Source organism: Suncus etruscus, chromosome 1 (assembly GCF_024139225.1).
Source record: "Suncus etruscus isolate mSunEtr1 chromosome 1, mSunEtr1.pri.cur, whole genome shotgun sequence".
In the NCBI taxonomy this organism is placed as follows: Eukaryota; Metazoa; Chordata; class Mammalia; order Eulipotyphla; family Soricidae; genus Suncus; species Suncus etruscus.
Genome location: NC_064848.1, coordinates 170,512,378 through 170,539,448, shown reverse-complemented (window position 1 = coordinate 170,539,448; position 27,071 = coordinate 170,512,378). Strand labels below are relative to the sequence as shown.

General features: G+C 46.6%; 1 protein-coding gene across 1 annotated transcript; it reads left to right on the top strand.

Moving 5' to 3' along the window:
• Positions 1–5,363: 5,363 nt before the first annotated feature.
• On the top strand, positions 5,364–25,761 carry DUSP14 (dual specificity phosphatase 14). Its single transcript, XM_049772705.1, has 3 exons — positions 5,364–5,444; positions 22,071–22,160; positions 24,461–25,761. The coding sequence occupies exon 3, from the start codon at positions 24,554–24,556 to the stop codon at positions 25,148–25,150; it is 597 nt and encodes a 198-aa protein (XP_049628662.1). The 5' UTR covers positions 5,364–5,444; positions 22,071–22,160; positions 24,461–24,553; the 3' UTR covers positions 25,151–25,761.
• The last annotated feature ends 1,310 nt before the right edge of the window (positions 25,762–27,071 follow it).

Sequence of the window (27,071 nt, the reverse complement as noted above, 5' to 3'; positions counted from 1 at the left end):
CCCAGCTATAAATGAATAAACTACTCCCTTTTGCATTTTACATTATCAGAGGTGGTCTTTGACTCTCTCATCTGTCAGGTTCTCTGCTCAGATCCTAACATCAGAGCAAATATGAATGCAGACACATTTGTGTCAATCAGAATCCTCACCAAATGCCACACTGTCATAATTTCAGGGTTGAATTAAGGGCAGAAAAATTCAGATATATAAATAATAAATGACCTAGTTATAATAGACACGTGTGATATACACTTATATAATGTTAAGCTCACGACACATGAAGTCAGGTTACAAAACAGTGTGCAAAGGGCTGGAGCAATAGCACAGCAGGTAGGACATTTGCCTTGCACATGGCTGACCAGGTTGGATCCCCGGCATCCCATATGGTCCCCCGAGCTTACCAGGAGTGATCTCTGCATGCAGAGCCAGGAGTAACCCTGAGCTCTGCCAACCCTGAGCACTGCTGGGTATGGCCCCCCCCAAAAAAAAAGAAAGTGTGCATAACTAGAACGATAACTGTCAAGAGAAGTAAAACCAATGCACAGAAACCAGAAAGCAAAATTGTAGATTAAGTTTTTTGTTTTTGTTTTTTTGATTTGTTTTGTTTTTGAGTCACACCTGGCAGCGCTCCAGGGCTACTCCTGGCTCTACACTCAGAAATTGTTCGTGGCAGGGTCGGGGGACCATATGGGATGCCGAGATTCGAACCACTGTCCTTCTGCATGAAAGGCAAATGCCTTACCTCCATGCTATCTCTCCAGACCTGATTAAGTTTTTATTTTATTTTATTTTGGTTTTTGGGCCACATCCGGTGATGCTCAGGGGTTACTCCTGGCTGTCTGCTCAGAAATAGCTCCTGGCAGGCACGGGGGACCATATGGGACACCGGGATTTGAACCAACCACCTTAGGTCCTGGATTGGCTGCTTGCAAGGCAAACACTGCTGTGCTATCTCTCTGGGCCCTTAAAGAGTAAAATTATGGGAAATGCCTTTTCCATTTTTTGTTTGGGGGGTGGTTGAGCCACACCCATTAATGCTCTGGGGCTACCCCTGGATCTATGCCCAGGTGTAGACCATGTGTGGTACTGGAGATCAAACTAGAGTCAGCTTTAAGCAATGCAAGCCCCATACTTTCTTTACTATTCTTGTCCCCTGCTTTTGGTAATGTTACATTTATTGCTGGAAGAATAAATTGCATATGAGGGATGATTGGAGGAGCCCTTGGGGCACTGGTGGGAAGAAGTAGGTACTCTGATGTGGGTGTAGTGTTGGAAAGATGTACATATGAAAAGTATAATTTAAGTAATGTAAATCCTGGTTGGTAAGATAAATAAGAGCTAAAATTACTTTTATAAATGTTGCATTTAACAAAATTAATCTTAATAAAAAACCATATTAGGTATTATGTAGAACACATTACAAGCCTTAGGCAGCTTTCAGTAGTAGAGGCCAGAGAAATGATACAGGAGTGAGAGTGCTGGCCTTATATCTTACATCAGTTCAATCCCAAAAACTGCATACAGCGGCTCCCAGAGCACCACCAAAAGTAAATGTTATCCCTAAATACAGAGCCTGGAGTAAACCCTGAGTACTGCCTGATTTGCCCAAATCCCCCCCCCCAATGAAAAACTTTCAGCAAATAAAATGTATTTTGGGACTTCCCTATCCATTCTATGAAATAACTCTCACTCTGCACAAAAGCTGCACAGCTCTGAGGTACTCCTTAGCTCCATGTCATCAAGAATCCCCACATCGGGGCCAGAGAAATAGCATGGAGGTTAAGCGTTTGCCTTGCATGCAGAAGGACAGTGGTTTGAGTCCTAGCATCCCATATGGTCCTCTGAGCCTGCCAGGAGCGATTTCTGAGCGTAGAGCCAGGAGTGACCCCTGAGCACCACCGGGTGTGACCCCAAAACCAAAAAAAAAAAAAAAAAAAGAAAAGAAAAGAATCCCCACATCTTCCCCAGCAATCTTCCCCAGCAACAAGTCAAATTGGGGAAGAGACAGCCCCAAAGATGTTTCTCCATCTAGAATAGTTGACAGCCTATAAAAGCAGCTATAAAAATATATATGAAGTCTGGAAATTTTCTATCTAATAAGGAAGATATTCCCCTCCTATGGTTATTTACATTTAAAATAATTAAAATTAGGGCCAGAGAGATAGCATGGAATAGGGTGTTTGCCTTGCATGCAGAAGGATGGAGGTTCCAATCCTGGCATTCCATATGTTCCCCTGAGCCTGCCAGGAGTGATTGCTGAGTATAGAGCCAGGAATAACCCTTGAGCACTGCCGGGTGTGACTCAAACACCAAAAAAAAAAAAAAAAAAAATTAAAATTAAAAATTCACTTTGGCTGGAGTACAGTAGGTAAGGCATTTTCTTGCACTGGGCCAACCTGGGTTTGTATGGTCCCTGGCATCCCATATGGTCTCCAAACCTGCTAGAAGTAATTCCTAAGAGTAGAGTCAGGAGTAAGCCTGAGCATCGTTCGTGTGATTAAAAAACAAAAATTTAGTTCCTTTTAGCTACAGACATAGTACAGTGGGTAGGACACTTGTTTTGCATGTGGCCAGCCTGGGTTCAATTCTTGGTATCTCATATGGTCACTACCAAAGCCAGGATTAAGTCCTGAGCATGCTGGGTGTGTCCCTCACAAAAACAAAAAAACAAAACAAAACTAACACCACCACAAAAATTCAGTTCCTTTAGTCACACAGTCCAAGTCAGGGCTGGGGTTCAGCAGTAGACTGTTGACCTTGTGCATGGGAAGTCCTGGATTTGATCCTTGGGGGGCGGGAAACACGTGAGGGAGGAAAGAAACATGAAACTCTAGCTGCAGTTTTAGACAATGAAGATACAGATTGGGGCCGGAGAGATAGCATGGAGGTAAGGCCTTTGGCTTTCATGCAGAAGGTTATTGGTTCAAATTCCGACATCCCATATGGTCCCCCGTGCCTGCCAGGAGCGATTTCTGAGCGTGGAGCGAGGAGTAACCCCTGAGCACTGCTGGTTGTGACCCAAAAGCAAAACAAAACAAAACAAAACAAAAAAGATACAGATTACTTCTGGCTGGGGGAACATATAAAATGGTGGGATTCGAACCACCGTCCTTGTGCATGCAAAGCAAATGCCTTACCTCCATGCTATCTTTCCAGCCCCCGAAAATAATACTTTCAAGTAACTTTTTGTTTTGTTTGGAGGTTACATCTGTCCGTACTCATGGCTATTCAAGATGCTCCCCAGCTGTGCTCTGAGGACCAGGTGGTGCAAGCATCCCAGTCCTTTGAGCCATCTCTACACCCCCTGACCCCCATTTTTGGTAGAGACGTTTCCAAGACAACACCTCCAAATTCTATCTCTATATAAAGCCCATCAGACACGCTAAACCCCCCCCTCCTTGCTTACTCCTCACGCTGCTTCTGCAAACCTTTCTGTACAACAAACTAGCTGGAATGCAAGTACGAATGCACCTATTTGTGCTGCTGAGTCACTGAAGGAAGCGGTGTGGGGGAGAAACAAGTGAAGGCAATCTTTTCTCCTAGAGATTTTGCTATTTTGGTATTGGCATGTCAAAAATAAGTCACTAGATGAATCAATGGCGGGGCAATTTCGTGCTGAGATGATGTCTTTACCAGACAAGAGTTTGAACTCTGATAGTTTTATTCTGCTCAATTCTCTCCAGAAATAATTTTAATTTCTGGGAATTTCATAGTAGAATCCCTGTTATTGAAGGTCAGAAATAAATAAAGTTCTCTTTCAGCGCTCCTAAGATTATCTCCAAAATGCCTTTTATGTTTTATTTATATCTGGGAAGCAAATCCCCAGATCCACGGAATGACTCTAATTTAGTTGCAAATTAGGAAAAGCATGGAAAGAAACCTCAAAGTTTGGACGAAAATGCCAGTATATATACAATTATAATATATATGAAATATATATTTAAATAAAAAACAGTGCTCTAAACTTAATTTTTAAACTCCCCTGACCGATCCCTTCCCACAAACCTCTGCCTCCAGTTTGACAGAAGTTCTGATGGACTTGACAGACAAGGGTGAGGCCGGGTCGTGGTGTCCCGTCCGGTCTCTAAGCTGATTGCGGGGAGACTTGTGGAAATCTGGTTAGAGCGAAGTTTGTTTCCCTGCCAGGGAGAAGCCAGCTTTGCAGACAGTTTTTTGCACCGAGGGCCAAAGTGGCTTTAAGTGGCACCAAATAAGCAAACAAGCCCCCAGGCGCCTTGTCATTCTGGCAGCCCTGCCCACCGACCTGGGGCGGGTTGGGCTGGGGTGGCGTGGGGGGCCCCGGCCCTGGGCTGGGATTCTGGAGAAGAAGCCGGTGGCACCTGTGGTTTGTGGGGGCGGGCGGGCGGGTTCGGGGCGGGGAGGGAGAACGACTGTGCAGTGACTTCGGAGGCTCAAATGGAACCTCCCGTAGTGACCGGAGCGGGCCCTTCCCTGACAGCAGCTAGAGCGGTCAGCTGGCACGCAGCCTCCCCGGGGTTGATTCCCGGAGCCACATAGGGTCCCCAGAGCAACCCACGATCTGTGATCCCCAAGCTCAGACACTCACTTTTTTTTGGGGGGGGGGCGGTTTGGGCCACCCCTGGTGACGCTCAGGGGTCACTTCTGGCTCTGCACTCAGAAGTCGCTCCTGGCAGGCTTGGGGGACCATAAGGATGTCAGGATTCGAATCGGGGTGCGTCCTGTGTTGGCAGAGTGCAAGGCAAAGGCTATGGCTCCGGCCCTACGCTTTCTTTTTTGTTTTTGGGTCGCACCCGGCAGTGCTCAGGGGTTACTCCTGGCTCGATGCTCAGAAATTGTCCCCCGCAGGCTTGGGGGACCCTATGGGATGTCGGGATTCGAACCACCGTCCTTCTGCATGCAAGGCAACCGCCCTACTTCCATGCTATCTCTACAGGGCCCCCAACGCTTTTATTTTTACTTTTTTGATTTTTTAAATGTATTTTATTTATTTTTTAATTCTTTTCCTTTCTTTTTTTTAATTTAATGAGTATTTGCTTTCCTTGCTTTTGCCCATCTCACTTCCATAAATAAAAGTGCACAACTTAGGGTTCCAAACTGGGCTTGGAGAGAGATGCTCAAGGGATGGATGCGAGACTGACTACTAGAGCCTAGCGGAGTCCCTGGACCGGGCAGGTGGGGTGGGCGGGGGGAGGGAGAAGAACGGAGGAAGCCGCGCATGCGCATGCGCCTCGCTTTCCGCCCCGCCCGCGCAGGCCGTCCTCCGAGCCAGGCCCCGCCCCCGCCGCGGGCGCCTCTCCCCCACCCACCCCCCGCGGGAGCCGGCGGCGGGACGCCAGGGCGCGTGCGCGCGGCCCGCCCCGGGCGCGGGCGGAGAGAAGAAGGAGGGAGCGCGGCGTGCAGCCCGCAGAAGCCGGGAGCCTCGCTGGGAGACGCACCCCGCAGCCGCGCGCCGCACCGAGGCGGTAAGAGCGAGATCCGCGAGCGGGGAGGGTCGGGATGAGATGTCGGGGTGCCTCTGACAACCTGGGGGAGCCGGGCCAACTCCGTCCGCGCCTGGAAACTTTTGTGCGGGACTCTCTGCTCCTCCCTTGCTCCCCTTTGGGTGACCCCGAAAGACGGGAGGATCCGCTGGGCTGGCTTCTCTCCGCTTGCCTCTGCACCCCAAGAACGACCCCCCCCAGTCCGTCACCCCCGCCGTCCGCATCTCCGCCCCGGCTCCATCCCGGGGCTCCCCCGCACCCCCTTCTCCTTGCCCAGACGCCTGGTGCAGTGATGATGGGATCAGCAACTTGACTTTCGGTGATGCCGATGCCGAGGCTTCTTCCTTCAACTTGGGGATTTTGTTGTTCTCTGCGGCTGTAGTTTTGGGGTGCGCAGCGCTGACCTGTCATGTCATGTCGTGTCATTTCTCCCCAGTCCCCCGCCTCCAGGGCGAAGTTGACTTGGCCTTCGAGGGGTTGTGTAACTAATATTTTATTTAGGTGCAACAAAATATTTTATTTAGCTGCAACAATATTGCCCAGGGTACCAGCCAGTGTTATGGTTGCTGACTTGCTTCTGCTTGGCCGGAGCAAGGGAAGCAAGCACCCACTGACTCCCAAAGGGAGTTTTTGTATTTTTATTTATTTATTTATTTATCTATTCATTTATTTATAACTACCTTGTATTTTTCATCCAGCAGCACCTCCAGGCATTAGCGTGTATTCACTAGCTAGTTCGGGATTCTTTTTTCTTTTTTATAAGAGATGTTGTTGATCAAGAACTATACCGTTTCCCTTTTCAGGTGTTCAAAAGAATTATTTGAATTTTATTTTTATTTCTTTTTCTTTTTTTTTTTTAATAAGAAGGCAGACATCCAAGCCCCAGCTCCTGCCCTCCTAACGAACCTTCAAGTTTAAATATGAAAGTTTGCTCTTTTCATATTTAAGATAAGAGACCTCCTTGGATTTTTTTTTTTTTTTAAAAACCCGGAGCAATCCAAGAAAGTTTTCAAGAATGTAATGTGGGAATTGTCTTTGCCGAGCTCCTTCAAGAAAAAGTCCAAAGGCTGGGGTGGGGTGGGGTGGGGGACCCCCGGGGTGGGGGCCCCCCCGCTGGGCAGCAAGCTCCAGTCTGTGGATTCACCTCTTGTCACCGAGTAAAGCGATACTGGGCAAGTCACAGCTTCTCTCTCCAGAGTCCCCGGGCTTTCTACTGAGGGAACAAAGGTGCTATATTCTTGACAAAGTTGGGGTGTCTGGGAGCTCCACTCCCTGAAGCTGCATTTGGTGATTGTTCCTTGTTCTGGGCTCATAAAGGTCCCCATTCTTGGACTCCCCTTAGGAATGCAGGTAATGATGCTGCCTGCTACCCCCAGATAAATAACTGCCTCCTCTTTGCCAGAGACACTCGAGAGTTCACCGAGGGACCCTGTGTGTGGGAGAGTGGGCTGCTGGGGAGGCAGGCAGCCTCTCCCCACACGTGGGCCCCCACTGCTGCCTCCAGTTCTGACTCATCTTCTGATGCTCTGGGAGGGAGGAGAGGTAGTTGCTTGATATTTTTGGCTTCCCCCTACAAAACAGGAGCCGTTTCCTTCATTCCCAGTTCTTTTAAAATATCAGTATTGAATATGTCTCATCTAAAGTCATTCAGATCGGTTGATTGCAGGTATGATTTCTGGAATGTTTTTTTTTATCAGGTGCATAAATGTATATTCATATCTAAACACACTGGTCAGCTGAATAAGGCCAGGAAATCCTTGCTATGTATTTTTCTAAGATGATCTTTAGGGAGGAAGGTCTTGTTGGATGGATGTCTATGTGATTGGAATTTGTTTGGAAGGATTAAACACGTTATTTAAAGAAATTATCACAAGAAATATTTTAGTAATTCTGTTTAAGAAAACAAGAGTTTGAAGATGATGTTCGAGAGCATTTTTTCTTGGAGAGGGGTGGCATATCTCAGGGACATCTGGCATCTCGAGTGCCCTCCAGCTCTTTGGACTAATGCTCTCCTCCCCAATTTGTGCATGTTCTCTTAGAATTTTGTAAGCATTTTCGCAAGAGTTTCTTTGTACATGATGTTAATTGTGAAATTATAAAAACTGGTCTGTTCCTAGAGATTGGGCTTCTGTATAGTGGAGGTATTGTGCATTTTAAGTAAAAACTGGTTGCAAAATTTTATGAACCTGAATAATATTTCTCAGTACAATGGACTAAAGGCCATTTCTTTCTTTTTTTTTTTTTTTTTGCATTTAAATCCCAATCTTTTTTTTTCCTTTGTTTTGTCTTTGTTTTTGTTTTTGGGCCACACCCGGCGGTGCTCAGGGGTTACTCCTGGCTGTCTGCTCAGAAACAGCTCCTGGCAGGCTCGGGGGACCATATGGGGCACCAGGATTCGAACCAACCACCTTTGGTCCTGGATCGGCTGCTTGCAAGGCAAACGCCGCTGTGCTATCTCTCCGGGCCCTAAACCACAATCTTTTTATTTTAGTTGACATGAAAAATTACAAACACTTATCTCTATGAATCTATTTGTCATCTCAGTTCTGTGTTGCAGGAAATTTTGTGTACAATAAGGATAAACAAAAAAATGATCAAGCAACAGGTTCAGGGATCCAAAGGCCATTTCTTAAATAGCTTCAAAGGTGTTAAAGCCGTTGAGATCCTAAGCATTACTTTTGGTTGCAGATAAAAACTTTTCCATTTAAAAAAAAAAAAAGGTAGGACTACCAATGCATTCATCTTTTCTTTGCCTCTAAGGAAGCACAAAAGGAAGTGGAAGGCTGGGAGAGTTGCTAAAGCAACGGGTCTGGGTATAAACTTACAGAGAGAACATTTAAGGTGGTAGCTTGAGTTATTTATGAGCCAGAGCTTCACTGGGGTGACAACAAAGAGAAGTATTAATGTGAGTACAGCTCAGTAATTTCAGGAGAGGGGTAAATTAAAACAAAATTCACACCAGGAGTTTTATGGGTTTATTTGGGAAACATTTGTTGAGGCCTTTTGTCATGCTGAAAGAATTCTGCTGAATATTGGGGTGAAAAACAATTGAAGCCCCGAAACTGACCTTTGAAAGCCCAGACACCTGGAGAGGAAAAGCTCGTCCTCAGACGTCAGAATTTTTAATGGTTCTGAAAATCAACCTGGTATAGATTGGATCTTTTGTTTGTTTGTTTGTTTGTTTAATTGTGAATTACAGTTACAAAGTTGGAGGTTTGGTGGAGCAATAGTACAACATGTAAGGCATTTCCTTGCAGGAGGCTGACCTGAGTTTGCCATATGGATCCCAGTACCCCCAGGATTCCTGGCATAGAGCTAGCAAGCCCTTAGTACCACAGTGGCCCAAAAACCATATAAACAAAAAAATTCTTTATATATAAAGGGCATAAAATATTCCATAGGGCATAAACTGCCAGATGTGATTCCAGGAACAAGCCTAGGTAGGGCAGGCACAAGGCAAGAGCCTTACTTGCTGTTCTATCTCTTTAGTCCTCTTCTGTTCTCAAGATTAAACCATAAAACTCACATATACAAGTCAAGCTTTTATTGCTTAACCTCATTGTCACTTTTGGTTGGTAGAGGTTGCAGCTGTATCTCTATGGTGCTGGATGTCTCACTTGACTCTGTGCTTGGGGGGATTATTTGTGGTACCTGGATCAGACAGGGAATGATCACATACAAAGCAAGTGCATCAACCCCTGTACTATCTCTGGCCTCTCTGTACTATTTTTTGGGTTTTTTGGGCCACATTCGGCAGTGCTCAGAGGTTACTCCTGCCTCTGTGCTCAGAAATTGCTCCTGGCAGACTCAGGTGACCATATGGGGTTCTGGGGATCAAACCCAGGACTGTTCTGGGTCAGCCGTGTGCAAGACAAACACCCTACCACTGTGTTATCACTCCACTCCCCTCTGTAATTTTGTTTTGTTTTGTTTTGTTTTGTGTTTGGGCCACATCTGTTTGACGCTCAGGGGTTACTCCTGGCTATGCGCTCAGAAATCGCTCCTGGCTTGAAGGGACCATATGGGATGCCGGGGGATCGAACCATGGTCCGTCCTACACTAGCGCTTGCAAGGCAGACACCTTACCTCTAGCGCCACCTTCCCAGCCCCCCCTCTGTAATTTTTTTTTTTTTTTTGGCCACACCTGGTGATGCTCAGGGTTACTCCTGCCTATGCGCTCAGAAATCGCTCCTGGCTTGGGGGACCATATGGAATGCCTGGGATCGAACCACGGTCCATCCTAGGCCAGTGAGGGCAAGGCAGACGCCTTACTGCTTGTGCCATCGCTCTGGGCACCTCCCCCACCCTATTTTTTTTGTTTATTTTTCCACACCTTATGATGCTCAGGGATTACTCTGTGTGGTACGAGACAAAAAAGAAATATGTGCTCAAGAGAGAACACAGACTTCTCCAGAGTGGAAAAAGTCATAAGCAGGGCCCAGACCCAAAGCATAGCAGTATTGCCTGCTATTGTCTGTGACTATCACTGATGAATTTTTTAGTGAATGTACAACAGCTTATTTCTCTGTTGTCCACTAAGGTGGGCAGTTCTGTGTGTGTGTGTGTGTGTGTGTGTGTGTTTGTGTGTGTGTGTGTGTGTGTCTGTGTGTGTGTTTTGGATTGTGGAGCCACACCTGGATGTACTTCCTGTTTTATTTTTTGGTTTTTGGGTCACACCTGGCGGTGATGCTCAGGGATTGCTCCTGGCAGGCATGGGGGTGGGGTGAGGGTGGGACCATATGGGATGCTGAGAATAGAATCTGGGTCTGTCCTGGGTTGGCCTCATGTAAGGCAGACTCCCTACTGCTGTGCTTTTGCTCTGGCCCCATGACTGTGCTTCCTGGATCTGTCTGAGAGATCATTCCCGGAGGTGCTCAGGGGCATATAGGTAGTACTTGGGATTGATCTGGGACAGGGTTGTCTCTGTACAAGGCAAGCACATCCCTACTGTATGTCTCTTCTTCCACCACCATCTTCAAGTCTTTTCAAGGATTTTTTGTGAATGCCCCCTCCTGTGCTGCAGACTCCTGGCCCAGTGACTGTCTCCATGCTGCTGAGTGCCCACCTTACCCATTCTTTATTTTTTATTTATTTTTGGTTTTTGGGTCACACCCGGCAGCAGTCAGGTAGCACTCAGTTATCCTGGCTCTTCGCTCAGAAATCGCTCCTGGCAGGCTCGGGGACCTTATGGGGTGCTGGGATTCGAACCACCGTTCTTCTGCATGCAAGGCAAATGCTCTATCTCCATGCTATCTCTCCGGCCCACCTTACCCATTCTTGAATGTGGCACATGACCTGTGCAAGTAGCCACTGAGGATCAGGGCTCACTTGCTGGTATGCTTGTGTAGCCCCTGCAAGAAGCATCCTAAGGAACCAGGGCTGCTTTGTGGGGAGTGAGAAAATGGACTTGTTTATATTCTATATTTTTCTCCTTCTCCTTTGATGGCAGAGGTAGTCTAGAACTGGGTTTGATAGAAGGAAATTCTGCTCTTTAGGGCCAGAACAATGGTACAGCAGGTAAGGCATTTGCCTTGCACCTGGTCAACCTCAGTTTGGTCCCCGGCATCCCATATGGTCCCCCTGAGCCTTACCAGGAGTGATCCCTGAGTACACAGCCCTGAGTAAGCACTGGGTGTGGGCATCCCACTCAAACAAAAAGAAAGAAAAAAATAGAAATTATGCTTTCTGATTAGACTTATCTCTGGATTAAGGCCAAAGACTTCTATTTGGGGCTGTAGAGATAGCACAGCAGTAGGGCGTTTGCCTTGCATGCAGCCGATCTAGGACAGATGGTGGTTTGAATCTTGGCATTCCATATGGTCCCCCAAGCCTACTGGGGGCAATTTCTGAGCGCAGAGCCAGGAGTAACCCCTGAGTGCCCCCCCAAAAACCAACCAATCAAACAAACAAACAAACAAAAAACCTTCTGTTTGGGCAGATTTGCCCTGACAGTATACAGTAGGGATGTGGGTGTGCATCAGTCAGGGGAAGTGCACAGAGACAGACAGAACATGAGGAGCAACAAGCCATCTCAGGACAGTGACTGAGGATTGAACTCAGGTGTTAGTTGAGGGCCCCCACAGGCCTGCTCTTAGCTCAGAGGAGCTGTCCTCTGGAATGTTAGAAAAGTCAATCATAGGGGCCTGAGAGATAGCACAGCAGTAGGGTGTTTGTCTTGCACATGGCCAACTCGGGATAGACCTGGGTTGGATTCCTGGCATCCCATATGGTCCCCTAAGCCTGCCATGAGCAATTTCTGAGCATAGAGCTAGGAGTAACTCCTGAGTGCTGTTAGGTGTGGCCCCAAACCAAAAAAAACCCAAAAATCAAGGGAAAAAAAAAAAAACCCATCACAGTAACCCAGAGATAGTGTAAAGGAGTAGGTGCTTATCTAGCATGTGACCAATCTAGGTTCGAACCCCAGCATCACAAATGGTCCCCTAAAAAGAGAAAGTGAGCTTGAGATGTACTTTTTATTTCTTCCTTTTATTTCTTCCAGTGGAGAAAGGCTGAATTGCTCTTTTTTATTTATTTTATTTTTATTTACTTTATTTACATGAAGTATGAAAGCTATTTGCTTATTTCATAAATATACTTCGATAATTTTTATATTGCTTTCGGGCCACACCCAACAGTGCTCAGGGGCTACTAGCAGTGTGTGGGGTTACTCAGGGGTGGTGCTGGGACACCTGTGCTGTAGGGGGTTGAATGTGGGGTCCTGCATGCAGAACATAAGCTTCAGCCTTCTGCTCTGTCTCCCTGGCCTCTGTGATGAATATTGGAGGAGAGGTTGGCACTCCCAGTGGTGCTCAGATATCACTCCTGATAAATCTCGTGGACCAATTGGTTTGTCTGGGCTCAAACCTGGGCTGGCTGTATGCAAGGCATATGCCTTACTTGCTATACTGTCTCACTGACCCTGTAGTATATATTTTTATTTATTTTTTTCGGTCACACTTGGCAGCGCTCAGGGGTTACTCCTGGGATGCCGAGATTTGAACCACTGTCCTTCTGCATGCAAGGCAAACGCCTTACCTCCATGCTATCTCTCCGGCTCCTACTTTTTTTCTTTTAAAAAACAAACTTTGGGTGCCCGAGAGATAGCACAACGATAGGGCATTTGTTCGCCCGAGTTCAGAGTCTGTTGTAACCCCTGAACATCTTCAGCTGTGACTCCTAAGTGAACAAATTCATAAACAAAAAAGTCTCCAGGAAGAAGATAAGGGTTGGAAGCAATGTCAAACCCTCTGGAACTGTGTGGGGGCAGGGTCACACTGTGCTCTGAGGGCCTCCCTTCTCCCACCTCCCTGCCAGGATTTGGTAAGATGCCCAGATCACCCTGTACCATCCCACCCCCAGCTAGGGCTGCTCTGTCTGTGGCACACCCTGCCCCTCTCCCCCTTGCAATTTGCTAGTTTGCTCTCCCTCTACCCTTTGTAGTGTAAAAGAGCCAAGTTAATAGGTAACAAATGAGCTTGGCTGTTTTCCAGTAAAACTTTATTTATGAAGTTCATGCATTTCTTATTTACTAGGAAATGCTTTTCTTTTTGATTTAAAACATTTTTAAATATATAGGTCCAGGAGCTGGAGCACTGGTGCAAGCAATAGGACATTTGCCTTGCATGTGCTAACCTAGGACGGACTGCGGTTCGATCCCCTGGTGTCCCACATGGTCCTCCAAGCCAGGAGCGATATTTCTGAGCGTATAGCCAGGAGTAACCCCTGAGTGTCACTGGGTGTGGCCCAAAAAGTAAAACAAAACAAAACAAAAAACATATAGGTATATAGGTCCAGGGATGTGGTTCAATAGCTCAGCACATGCTTCTCACCTTGAAGCCCTGATTATGACACACAGGGCTACTAAAACAATTAAAATAAAATATGTATAAGCCACTCTTTGCTCATAGGCAGTATAGAAACATCACCTGCTAGACATAGTTTGCTAATTTTACTAAGAGTAGAGGGTGTGAATTGTAGAAAGAAAGAAAGGAAGGAAGGAAGGAAGGAAGGAAGGAAGGAAGGAAGGAAGGAAGGAAGGAAGGAAGGAAGGAAGGAAGGAAGGAAGGAAGGAAAGAAGGAAGGAAGGAAGGAGGGAGGGAGGGAGGAAGGAAAGAAGGAAGGAAAGAAGGAAGGAAGGAAAGAAAGAAGAAAGAAGAAAGAAGAAAGAAAGAAAGAAGAAAGAAAAAAGAAAGGAGGGAGGGAGGGAGGAAGGAAGGAAGGGAAAGGAAAGGAAGAAGGATGGGAGGAAGGAAGGGAGAGAGAAAGAAAGAGAAGAAAAAAAGGAAGGAGGAAGGAAGGGTGGACTGGGGTAGGAATAACCCCTGAGCACCACTGGGTGTGACCCCAATCCCCCCAAGTAAATAAATAGAAATAAAATAAAAGGACTAGTGTCAGATTTATTATTTTATGAATTTTTATGGTCTGCTTCTCAGAGGACAGTAGTGAATAGTGACTGTCAAGTTTGAAGCAGATTCATATATACTTTAGGGCTTTTCTTGTTGTTCTGGGGGCCACACCCAGTGATGCTCAGGGGTTTCAGGCTCTAAATTCAGGAATCTCTCCTGGCTGTACTTGCAGGACCATATAAGATGCTGGGCACTGAACCCCTTTGACATGTGCAAAGCATGTACCTTAACTGTTGTTGAACTCTCTTCAGATCCTATACTTTGGATTTTATTGCCCATAAAACAAAAACATAAAAAATATAAAGTATTCTACATTTAGATGTTCTGACTGTATATTTGACCATCCTGTTGTTGGCCATACCTGGTCAGGGGTTGCTCCTGGCTCTGGATGCTGGAGATCGAACTTGGGTCGACCACCTGCAAGGCAAACATCCTACCATCTTTACCTTCACTCATATTTGATCTTGATCTATAAATATTAATCACATAGCTATGAACCTAGGATTTGTTATTTAATTTGGTCTGGGGGTCTCCAGAGGAAACTCAGGTAACCTGGGTTGAGACTTGACCTGCTTGGCAGCCTAGACTGTATCAGGCAGTTCTGGGTTGGGAGCCTGGCTGTGTTGGGGAGTGAACTTGGCCTCTGTATGTCAGACATGCACTTAGCTATTTAGCTTTTCCTTCCAGCCCCATATTTAGTTTTGAGTATTCTTTGAACTATATTTTTGGGTGAAGGGGAGAAGATGCCACCCCAGAAAGTTTAGGGCTACCTCTAGCACACTGCTTCCTTGTAGTACTAAGTAACCATGAGGTACTGTGAATTAAATCCAAGCCTATTCTTTTTTTTTTTTTTTTTAATGCTTTTTGGGCCACACCCAGTGATGCTCAGGGGTTACTCCTGGCTATGCACTCAGAAATTGCTTCTGGTTTGGGGGGCCATATGGGGTACCGGGGGATCGAACCTCAGTCAATCCTAGGTTAATGCCTGCAAGGCAAACACCTTACTACTTGAGCCACTGCACCGCCCTCCCCCCCAGCCTATTCTTTTTATGTTTTTGGTTTTTGGGTCACACCCGGCAGCACTCAGGGATTACTCCTGACTCTATGCTCAGAAATTGCTCCTGGCAGGCTCAAGGGACCATGTGGGATACTGGGATTCGAACCACCATCCTTTTGCATGCAAGGCAAATGCCTTACCTCTTTGCTATCTCTCTGGCCTCCTCAAGCATATTCTTTTCTTTTTTGTTTGTTTGTTTGTTTTTGGGTCACACCCAGCATCGCTCAGGGGTTACTCCTAGCTCTATGCTCAGAAATTGCTCCTGGTAGGCTTGGGGGACCAATATGGGACGCCGGGATTCGAACCAATGACCTTCTGCATGAAAGGCAAATGCCTTACTCTCCATGCTATCTCTCCGCCCCCCCCAAGCCTATTCTTAAAAAATGTAAATTATAAAAAAAAGAAAAAATGTAAATTATAACTTATACCAGCTGTGACACCAATTGGTTCCACTTTAGCCCATTTGGCTGTAGTGGTGTGGCTGGGTAGGGGGGACTCCCAGGCAGTGCTTAGGGAGTCTGGAGGCCACTTGCAGTGACACTCAAAAAAAAACTGGGCTGGACAGTTTGGTGCTCAGGCGCAGCAGTGCTGCCTGGTTCTGAGCAGTTTCCATCTTCTTTCCTCATAAAATGCACATCGGGGTAGTAATAGACCAACTAGTCTATATATGACTGGGTTACAGGGCGGAAGGACAGAGGACAACTCCAGGAGGGGTTCTGGTCCCGGTGGGGTAACTTATTCTCAGCATAGAGCCTGGGAAATCCTCTTACCTTTATTTACCTCTGATTCCTCATCTGGAAATCACAGCAGTTTGACCGATGTTGATCTTGGGGAGAAGCTGGGCGTGCTCCTGTGGTTAGAACTAAACAAGCCCAGTGGGACAGTGCGGCAGATTAATGAGAGAAGGGAGCAGTGCTCCTTGCACTTCAGGGTGTCTGCATCTGCCCTGGGAGCTTATTAAAATGCAGGTCTGATTTCATAGCTCTGGAAAGGCTAGGATGATGGTGTGTGTTAAGTAGATGGGAGAAGGCAGGGGAAATGGTTTGTGGGGTTAGAGCGCAGACTTTACAGATTTGAGCACCGGAGCACAGAGCCAGGAGTGGTATTCAAGTATGACGCCTAAAAAAAAAAAAAATTGGAGGCAAAAAGCGTGCAGGTGTGGTCCATAGATCAGCTCCCTAAGAAACAGAACTCAGTGTTGGGCTAGAGTGATATAGTACTGTGGGTAGGGTGCTTGCCTTGCATATGACTGATTTATGGTCAATCCCTGAAACCACATATATTCCCCAAGCCTCAGGAGTGGTTTCAGAGTGAAGAGTCAGAAGTAAGCCCTGAGCTTCGCTAGGTATGGCCCAAGAAACAAAACCAAACAAATGAAAGCCCTATGTTTAAGCAGCATTACTTGTTCTTCTTTGACCCCATGTCTTCATTGTTCTAGAATTCCAGTTTCTCTGCTTGTTCAGTTTGCTTCTTGTACATATTGTCTCTTACTGAACTTTTTTTATATGTGTGCCTTAAATCAGTGTTTTTTCAGGAGGATGCAGTCCGAACATGGGACATGTTTTATGTTATCATTATATTCCCCCGTGGTTCCTATTGAGCTTTTTATTACATGTTTAGTCTATTAGTTGGGACATCTACATTAACCTGCCACAGATCTTGGGCTTCCTCCCAGCATGACGCCTGGGATCTGAGAACTTGATTATCGAGAGAAGGTAGAAGTGTGTGGTGTGTTCCTGCCTCACCTTGGGAAGGTCAATTCTGATACTCTCGTGGCTGCACCTTGTCTCAGAGGTTTGTTCGGCTTCAAGTGGAGGGAATAGCCATACTCAGGGAATAGCACACTTAGGAGGAGTGTGACACCGTGTGGGGTAGAGGTGACAGAAGGAAGGTCATCTTTGGCAATTGCATCCTGACAGCTGCTCCTGATACCACCTAGAAGAGTGTGGAACACGTGGCATGAACTCAGGAAATACTGTTGTTATTTAAACACCCAGGTTGGGAGGGGGAAGCAGGAAGCTGGCTCAAAGGGCTGAGTGATGTGGGTGCCACTCCTGACTTGCTTCTAGCACTGCATGGGCCCCCAAGCACAGCTGGAGTGTGTCCCTCCCACTCTGAAATAAAATATTAAGTGACAAGGTAGATGAGGACCAAATTTAGACACTCCGTTCCATCAGTAAACTTTATATCCCCTGGTGCTCTAATCATCACCTTCCCCCTTTATAGGTCACTTTCAGGCAGACAGTCTCAGGAAACTACCTGTTTCCGATCAGGTAGTCTGGGAACTTTTCACAAGAGACTAAACTTCCAGTCTGGGGCTCTCCCTGCTCTTTAGGGCCTTAAGCCTACAGCGCCTGAGAACGAGGTCCTAATGCCTCTGGCAGTTGCTCTAGTTGATTGTCAAATTGGGGATCCCCAAGCCAGATGGGCACTGTCTGGAACTTTATGTGTCTTTTTATCTTTTTCTCAGGACACTATCACAGCCAAGTTATGTAATAGGAAAAGCAGAACCAGTTTCTTCTGCAAGTGTAAGAGGAGCAATGGGTGAATGTTCTTTTTTATTTCATTTCACTTTAATAGGACCATAACCCATTTATGTTTGTTTGTTTGTTTGTTTGCTTATTGTTTTGGGGCCACACCCAGCCATGTTCAGGGCTTGATTCTAGCTCTGGTCTCTGGGATTACTCCCGAAGGACTTGAGGAAACATATATAGTGCTGGGAATTGAACCTTGGTCTACCATGTGCAGGACAAGAACCTTAACCCACTGTACTATCTCTCTAGTTCCATAACTCTTTAGTTAATTTTTATTATTACTGTGTTGTCAGAAGGCAATTTTTCCTTAGTCTTTTCATCTTTTACTCAGTGCAACACATTTCTGGTTGAATACTACTATACCCTTTAATTATTCTTATTTACTATGGCATTGCAGGCTAAATATTTCTGTTTTTTTTTTTTGTTTGTTTGTTTTGGGGTCACATGTGGTGATGCTCAGGGGTTCTCATGGCTTGGCACTCAGGGATTAACCAGGCAATGTTCAGGGACCATTTGTGGTGCTGAGGATTAAATCTGGGTGAGCTGCTTAGAAGACAAGTGCCCTACCTGCTATACTATCCTCCAGCCTAAAATATTTTTTATTTTTAAGAGTGACTTTGATTTCTTTTTCAAAGAACTAGATAGGCAGTTTAGTTGGAAGGAAAACATGGATGGGATAGGATTGGCTTTCCAGATATTATTATTATTATTATTTTTTGGTTTTTGGGCCACACCCGGCGGTGCTCAGGGTTTACTCCTGGCTGTCTGCTCAGAAATAGCTCCTCCTGGCAGGCACCGGGGGAGGGGGGGCATATGGGACACGGGGATTCGAACCAACCACCTTTGGTCCTAAACCGGCTGCTTGCAAGGAAAACACCACTGTGCTATCTCTCCAGGCCCTCCAGATATTATTAACCCTGACAGAGACCTCTGCTTTAGACTTGCTTCTCTGAAATGTCTTTAGCTAAAAGTATTGGCCTGATCATTTTATGGTCATTCTAGCACCACTACAGCCATTTTCTGCTTATTCAACATGAGGAAAAGCAGAAGATAGAATTTACTTAAATGCTAATTATGGTGGCTGTCATGGCTTTAAAAAAATTTTTAGAGCACCTGAGGATCCTGACCTGGTGTTGGCAGAACTCAGGTATGTCCACTGTGGTGCTCAGCCTGAGGCTGCTGCTCAGGCCCAGCCTTGCTCCCACAGTGCTGCAGTTGTTCCACTATTGATACAGCACTATTGAGATGACAGGCCCCTGCAGGCGCTGCTTCTGTCTTTTGTTTAGGACTTTGTACTCTGATGTTTATCCTTTAGAGAGACCAGCATAGACCATGTCTAACAAGAGGTTTATACATACCAGAGAGATAGCACAGCAGTAGGGCATTTGCCTTGCAGGCAACCAAACAGGATGGACAGTGGTTTAAATACTGCCATCCCATATGGTCCCCCTAGCCTGCTAGGGACAATTTCTGAGCACAGAGCCAGGAGTAACCCCTGAACACCGCTGGGTGTGACCCCCCTCCAAAAAAAAAAAAAGATGTTTACACACTTAGACACACACACAGGTGAGAAATAATTTTCCCATCAAGAAGTAAATGAGGGGCCGGAGAGATAGCATGGAGGTAAGGCGCTTGCATTGCATGCAGAAGGATGGCAGTTCGAATCCCAGCATCCCATATGGTTCCCCGAGCCTGCCATGAGCGATTTCTGAGTGTAGAGCCAGGAGTAACCCCTGAGAGTTGCTGGGTATAACCCAAAAACCAAAAAAAAGAAAAAAAGAAAAAAAGAAGTAAATGAGCACTCAGCACATCTTGGGAGATTGCACTGAACACCATGGACAGCGACATGACCCTTCCTTGGACAGGGTCCTGGTCTTGGTCCTCCTGGTGAAATCACCAGCCAATGATGAGACCATGGGACCTCTGGCACTCTGTCCTGTAAGCTGCCTGTGATCTCAGCAGGGTTTTTTGAGTCTTGCATCAAGGGCTAGTCTAGCAGGAGTTTCCTATTTTAGGCAGCAAGGGTAAACTGGGGTAGCTGAGCTCAGCAGGGTTCAAGCTTTTTTTTCACAAGAGTAGCATTTGCAGACAGTCTGAGGGGGCCAGAGAAATCATATCAGGGCTCAGGCACTTGCCTTGCACGTGGCAGACACTGTATGACTCCAAATCTGCATATGGTCCCTGGGGTTCTGCTGTGTCATGTGGCTCCTGTTCCCTAAACCAAAATAAGTGTTGGCAGGCAGGTGCATAACCCCATTGAGGCACTGAGAGTGCTGGTGGGTCATAGGGGGTGTAAGATGTCCCTCCCCATGGCACTCAGCAGCACCCTAGGCCTGACTCCCTCAGAGCTTCCTTCCCTGTGACTAGTCTTTCTCCAGGTCGAAATGATTTCTCCCTCTCTGAACCCCTTCCTGCTCTGCAGAAGGGCCCAGGAGTGTTTGTGGGAGGAGCAGCCAGGCCAGAGCCCTCTGAGCACTCTCTGGCAGAAGCTGTTTTCCCAAACCTTGGACCTGGCTTTGGTGTTTTGAGCAGATTTCCTGGCACCAGCTCATGGAGCAGCAGCAGGGAGGAGCAGTGTGTCTCACTTGGCTTCTGCCCTGAGGACTCGCAGTTTGTTTTCTCACTGCTCCGCAGAGGGAGCTCACAGCTCAGTTCGCTTCTGCCCCCACCCAGTGCCCTGGGCCCTGCAGGGAAGGTCTGTGTGGTGTGGGGCTGAGGTGCCCAGGCAGGCCCGGCTCTGGAGTGTCGTGCTGCCCACAGGGCCGAGATACTTCCTGGCCACCGTAACTAAGTAACCTGGCTAGAGGTGTGAGCTGTAGCTTCCAGATTTTCCATGTCATGGAGGGAGTTACCATTTGCAGTGGGAAAGTGCATTTAATTTTTGGGCCATACCTGGCGGCGCTCGGGTTACTCCTGGCAGGCTCTGGGGACCATATGGGATGCCAGGGATAGAACCCGAGTTGGCCGCGTGCAAGGCAAATGCCCTACTTGCTATGCTATTGCTCTGGCCCCATGCATTTTGTTTCTTAACCACAGTGACTTTGCTTTTTAAACTCTTATAATATGCCAGAGACAGACTTGGAAGTGGCAGGCAATTGCTCTGTCATAGGACAGCATGTTCCTCCTGCTGTATCCACCCAGTGCCTTTTCCTGCACACACACACGCCCTGCTTCCCTGTGGCACTGCTTGCTTACTCTTTCTTTCAATGTGACTCCACTTAGTTCTTCTCTGGGCACCTCTGTGGTATTTGAGTCACCAGATGTGAGTCCTCAAAGATAGATGGAACTTAGGTGGTGGTTGCAATAGCTCCCCTTCTTGGTGGGATTGTTTGGGCTGTAGCCAGTGGTGTTGAGGGACTATCTTTGGTGCTGGGGATCGAATCAGGGTTGATCCCATGGAAGGAAAATGCAGTATCCCTGTAGGATCTCTCTGCAGTAGCTCCCTTTGGACAAAGGCAGTTTCTGAGATGGGATTTGGGATCTGTCAGAGTCACCATGCAGGCCTTAGTTTGGCAGGGTGCAATTGGGTGGATGGGTGGGCAGCACAGCACTCACCACCACAAGGCTTTGAGGAATGCTCCACTGCAAAACTACTGAGTCAGAGCTGGGGTGGAACCCAACACTGTTTCACTGACCCTCCTGCGAGTCCTCACATGATCAGGTGAAAATCAGGTGATGCAGGAGAAAGCTGTAGCTATCTGCAAAGAAAGCTCTAACAATACTAAATACAGTGCACATTATACTGTCTGACCTGTCCGTTCCTAGGTTTTTCAACCAAGAACAAGGCATGTATATGTTTGCACAAAGGGGACAACACCCCTACTTGCAAAAATCTAGAACTCCAGGGAGCCCAGTGCCTGAAGAGAGTAGAGGATTCCCAGTGGAACCACATGGTGGGATTTTAGTCTTAAAAAGGAATGCTCAGCTCCAAGATAGGCTGAGTGAACCTCCTCCCCCCTTTATAAACCCCTTCATAATAGGATCCCATGATATAAATCTACAGAATGCAGACAGTATTTAGATAGGGACCTCTGTAGTTAGAACAGATTGCTGGGGAATAAGGCTGGCAAAGGAGGGAGGAATGGACTGTGAAAGGAATGGAGGTGATATTTGAATAGACATATATATTATTCAGTTCTGTGTAAGTCCTGCCTCAGCCAAGGTTTCTGGGACTGGCAGGAGAGTGGCAGCCCTGGCTGTCTCCTTTGAGGTGCCTGGCTTCAGAACTCCTGGGAGCAGTGTCTTGGGCTTCATTGTGCTCTTGAAACACTTTAAATTTCCCTTCACTTTATGACCAAAGTAGTATTTGTCACTGTGTGGGCTGTGTCTCATTACGACCAAGACTTAGGTTGATCTTATTAGCACGGTCTCACTGTGCCTGTGCAGCCATTGAGCTTGCCTTCCGCTAATACCTAGATATAAATAGTCCAGTCACTCTTCTGTTGAATTCAGGAATTACTTCTGGCAGTGCTGTGAGACCATATGGGATGCCAGGGATTGAACCTGGGTCAATGGCATACAAGGCAAGCGCCAGACCCACCGTATTATACCACGCTGGTCACTCACTGGCCACATTCCTCATGTCTTTATGTCTTCTTTGTCTCACTTACAGATCTGATTGGTGTCTGCTGTGATCAGCACGCTTGCTTAAGACTTTCTGAATCTGGTACTACGATTCTAGGGCACACTGGATCGCTTACGTGTGAGTAACCCCTGCATTGCCCTGGCTCCCTGGTGCTTCTGGGTGTGGCTAGCCACTGACCCAGCAGGGAGCAAAGGGCCTAGCAATAGGATCGATTCTGTGGTGGGAGGAATGAATGTCTAAAACTGCAGGAAACCAGTCGGTTCCTTTTTCATTGCTAATACTATATAGAAATTATGTCTTACCTTTAGCATAAGTAAATAAAAAAGATATAATATAGTATTTAGATATGAACTTAATCACATTTAACCATAAATCAGCTAAAATGCTCTTTTTTTTTTTTTTGGGTTTTTGGGGTCACACCCATTTGATGCTCAGGGGTTACTCCTGGCTAAGCGCTCAGAAATTGCCCCTGGCTTGTGGGGACCATATGGGATGCCGGGGTATCGAACCTCGGTCCTTCCTTGGCTAGCGCTTGCAAGGCAGAAACCTTACCTCTAGCGCCACCTCACCGGCCCCAGCTAAAATGCTCTTAAGGTGAATTTTTGAGACCAAAGCCCTCAAATTGTCAGAAATTATTTCTAGAGAAATTCTATAGCACATTTTATCCTAAACTAGTTGGATTTTCAAAATGTTCACATGTCACAGACATGAGAGAATTAACTTTTTTCTTTTTCCTTTTGGTTTTTGGGCCACACCTGGCAGTGCTTACATTTCTGGCTCTGCACTCAGAAATTACTTCTGGCAGGCTCGGGGGACCATATAGAATGCCAAGGATCGAACCTGGGTTTGCCGCATGCAAGGCCCCAGATTAACTATTTTTAGTTTAGGGCCACATCAGGTTGTGTTTGGGAAACCATATGGTATTGGGGATCAAATTCAGGTTTCCTATATAACAAAGTATTTGCTCAGTCCATTGAACTCTCTCTGGCCAGGAGTTAATCTATTTTTTAAATAATAAAGGGGTAAGGTAATGGTTTAGTTTTGGTTTTTTTTTTTTTTTTTTTTGGTTTTTGGGCCACACCCGGCAGTGCTCAGGGGTCACTCCTGGCTGTCTGCTCAGAAATAGCTCCTGGCAGGCACGGGGGACCATATGGGACACCGGGATTCGAACCAACCACCTTTGGTCCTGGATCGGCTGCTTGCAAGGCAAACACCGCTGTGCTATCTCTCCGGGCCCTAGTTTTTGTTTTTATTTTTCTCATATAATTCAGATACAATTTGGTATCTTTTTTGTCTATTTTTAGCCTAAGACAGTTTATTAACTCTATTCCCTAATGTAGTATCACATTTTTGTACCTGCCTTGTAAGATCTAAAATTAGGTTAGGAAAATAAAACCATGCTAATTATGGAGGCAGCAAGTGATTAGAAAATATGTGTGGGCCAGGAAGATAAGACAAGGGTTAAGGTGTCTGCCTTGCATGTGGCCAACCCTGGTTTGATCCCTGGCACTTCTTGGTCCACAGGGCACTGCCAGGTGTGACCTTTACATTCTCTGCTCCAAGTCTGTGGGAGGGGCCAGAATTTGACTGCTTCTTTATTATCAGGGAACATCACTCATTGCTCATCCACAAGAACAAGCACCTGAACCAGAGAGAGCATGCTCTGTGTGGAATGTGCACAGCTCTCTCTGACTCCTTCCCCTCTGTCTCAACTCCTTCTCTCTGTCTTGGGCAGGGGTCCTCAAACTATGGCCCATGGGCCACTATTGTTCATAGGCTTTTTTTATGTTTTGTTTTTTTACTTATAATCCAGCCCTCCAGAGGTTTGAGGGACAGTGAACTGGCTCTGTTTAAAAACTTCTAGGCTTCCTGCTCTTGTGCTGGAGTGCATGCTAGAGCCTTGCATAAGGAGGCCCTATTTCTATTGCTAGTGCTGACTGAGCAAAGAACTAGGAGTAGCCACTGAGCATTGCTGTTTGTGGTACTCCCTTCCCTGAAAACAAATGGCCAGAGCTAGTCTAGACACATGCCTTGCATGCCTTGGTTGATCCCCAGCACCACAGCTTCCCTACTCCAAAAAAGACTAAGACCTTGAAGACTTACTTGCTCAGGAACCAATTGGTCCTGTTTCTTTAATTTTTCTCAAAATAGGTTGACTTTTTGTTTAGTGCATTTTTTCTTTCTCCCCCCCCACCCCCCCAATCACCAGAGCTGAATTCCACATTGATTTTTCCATACTGGTACTTAGGCTGCTTTTCCAAGTAGCCGGGTCAATAGAAAACGATTTAACTTGCAAGAACATAATCTGTTATAGAAAACAATTCTCTAACCCTTTTACCTCTCCATTTTACAAACCCACGGAAAGCTATGGTGAATCGATCACATTGCAAGTACTGACAGATCCCTGTGATTTTCAGGAAGGAAACGGTCAGTTCGGACTCCTTGGCGGAAGGCGACACGCACACGCCGGCCTTGTTCCCAAGGATGCGAGTGTGACTGCCGGCGTCTTCATGAGCTCCAGAGGTCACAGCACACTCCCTCGGACTCTCATGGCCCCTCGCATGATTTCCGAGGGAGACATAGGAGGCATCGCTCAAATCACCTCCTCTCTCTTCCTGGGCAGAGGCAGCGTGGCCTCCAACCGGCACCTCCTCCAGGCTCGTGGCATCACCTGCATTGTGAACGCCACCATTGAGATCCCCAACTTCAACTGGCCCCAGTTTGAGTATGTAAAAGTGCCTCTGGCCGACATGCCTCATGCCCCCATTGGACTGTACTTCGACACAGTGGCCGACAAGATCCATAGTGTGAGCAGGAAGCACGGGGCCACGCTGGTGCACTGTGCTGCTGGGGTGAGCCGCTCGGCCACTCTCTGCATTGCTTACCTGATGAAATTCCACAACGTGTGCCTGCTGGAGGCCTACAACTGGGTGAAAGCCCGGAGGCCCGTCATCAGGCCCAACGTGGGCTTCTGGAGGCAGCTCATAGACTACGAGCGCCAGCTCTTTGGGAAGTCGACGGTGAAAATGGTACAGACACCTTATGGCATAGTTCCAGACGTCTATGAGAAAGAGTCCCGACACCTGATGCCTTACTGGGGGATGTGATGCCACCACAGCCTGCAGCAGCAGCGCCCTGAGCAGTACCAGCATCTGCTACACGCCGCCCGCTCCCCTCGTCCGTCACCTTTCTTTTCCAACTGTTCACTCTGATTTTCCCTGAAGTGTTTTTTACACTGGGTGTTGACATTGATTTTAAAACCTAGGGAGGGGAGGAGCATAAGGGGAAAGTATACATTGCTAGTAACATTTTTAAAACAACATTTTGGAATAGTGTTTATGAAAATCTTTAACTGGCTTTTAATCATTTTTAACAATTTGAACAGTTTAATAATAAACTGGCTCTGCTCTGTGCTGAATCCCATGCCTTTATCATCATGGCAGGTGTGTGTGGGGACTCAGCACAAAAGAAAAAAATATATCTCTGGACCCCAGTGACAGCCCTGAGAGGCTGACTTTGTCCAGGACTGATGCCAGCTCCCTCTCCCAGAATTATTAGCCTTCCTTTTCCTTTTCCTTCTTTGTGACTCTGTAAGTGGAAAGAAACCAACATCTTATTTTACCTGTTAAATATAATGAAATCTGCTGCAAAGACTCTCTTGGAATCATTGTACTCGAGGATTACATTAGCATTATTTTTAATAAATTCATCTGCTTAACATTAGAATTTTTACTAGTAATCTCAGGAAGTGTGTATATGTATATTGATGGAAGAAAGATGAGCTCCAATAGTAGAAAGAAGAGCTCTGGTGACATGCTACTTAAAACACACACACACACACACACACACACACACACACACACACACACACACACACACACACACACACACACACACGGAGCGATAGTACAGCATGGAGGGCATTTGTCTTGCATGCGGCTGACTCGAGCCTCGACAACCTATATGGTCCCCTGAGCCTGCCAGGAGTGATTTCTGAGTACAGAGCCAGGAATAATCACTGAACGTCACCAGGTGTGACCCCAAAACAAAAACAAAACACACAAACAATTCAGGGGTTCAGAGATAGTATATGAGTTAAGGAACAACCTTACATGCAACTGATGCTGATTGATCCCTGACATCCCATACAGTCCCCTGAACACTTCAGTCCCAGTCATCACTTGATCCCCAAGCACCATCTGGGTATGGCACCAAAATAATATATACCAGGGGCTGGAGGGCTAGTTGGGTTAAGTGCAAGAGGTCAACCAGCATCACAAATGCTCCAAAGAGCACAGAGCTAGTAGAGCTGAATATTTCTGAGTATGGCCCCTAAACCAAACCAGGGTCAGAGAGACCTCAGTGGGCTGAGAGCTTGTGCTCTGCATGCTGGAGGTCAGGGTTTGAGTACTGGTATGGCTTGGTTACCCAAGCACAGAGCTGGGGAGATAGGTCAGGATTGAAGCCTGAACACTGCATGGTTCCAAGCTTTGAATCACATAGCCTGGTTGGCTGAGTATCACTGGGATCCTAGAGTCCTCTACCATACCACCACCATCACCTAAACATGTAGCTGAAACAGCTTGTCAACATTTTACATTTTTGTAAAATGGCAGATTCTCATTCACCATACTAGTAAAAGACACAAAAGATAAAATGTATGTTGTCTCCTGTTGGAGTACACCAAAGCACTGAGCCTCCAGCAAAGAGCTTGGTTCTTAACAAAAGGCATGATGATCTTGGCTAACTATTCACATCCACAAATGCCCCACCAAACCTCACTACGGGGGGGGGGGTGGTGGTGGTGGTGGTAACATAACAAAGGCCTCCTGTGCTATAACTTGGAAATGTTATCCTGTTCATGGCTCCTAAAAACACTGACAACATAGCTCACCTGGGACTTGGTAGAGGTTTAATGAGTTCATCTCCATCATTTGCTCCTAGGAGACCACTCAGGGCTGCCCTTTGCTCTCAAATGGGCGCTGTTGTTGTCAGCACAGGATGATGTCACTTCCAGTGCCAGATATG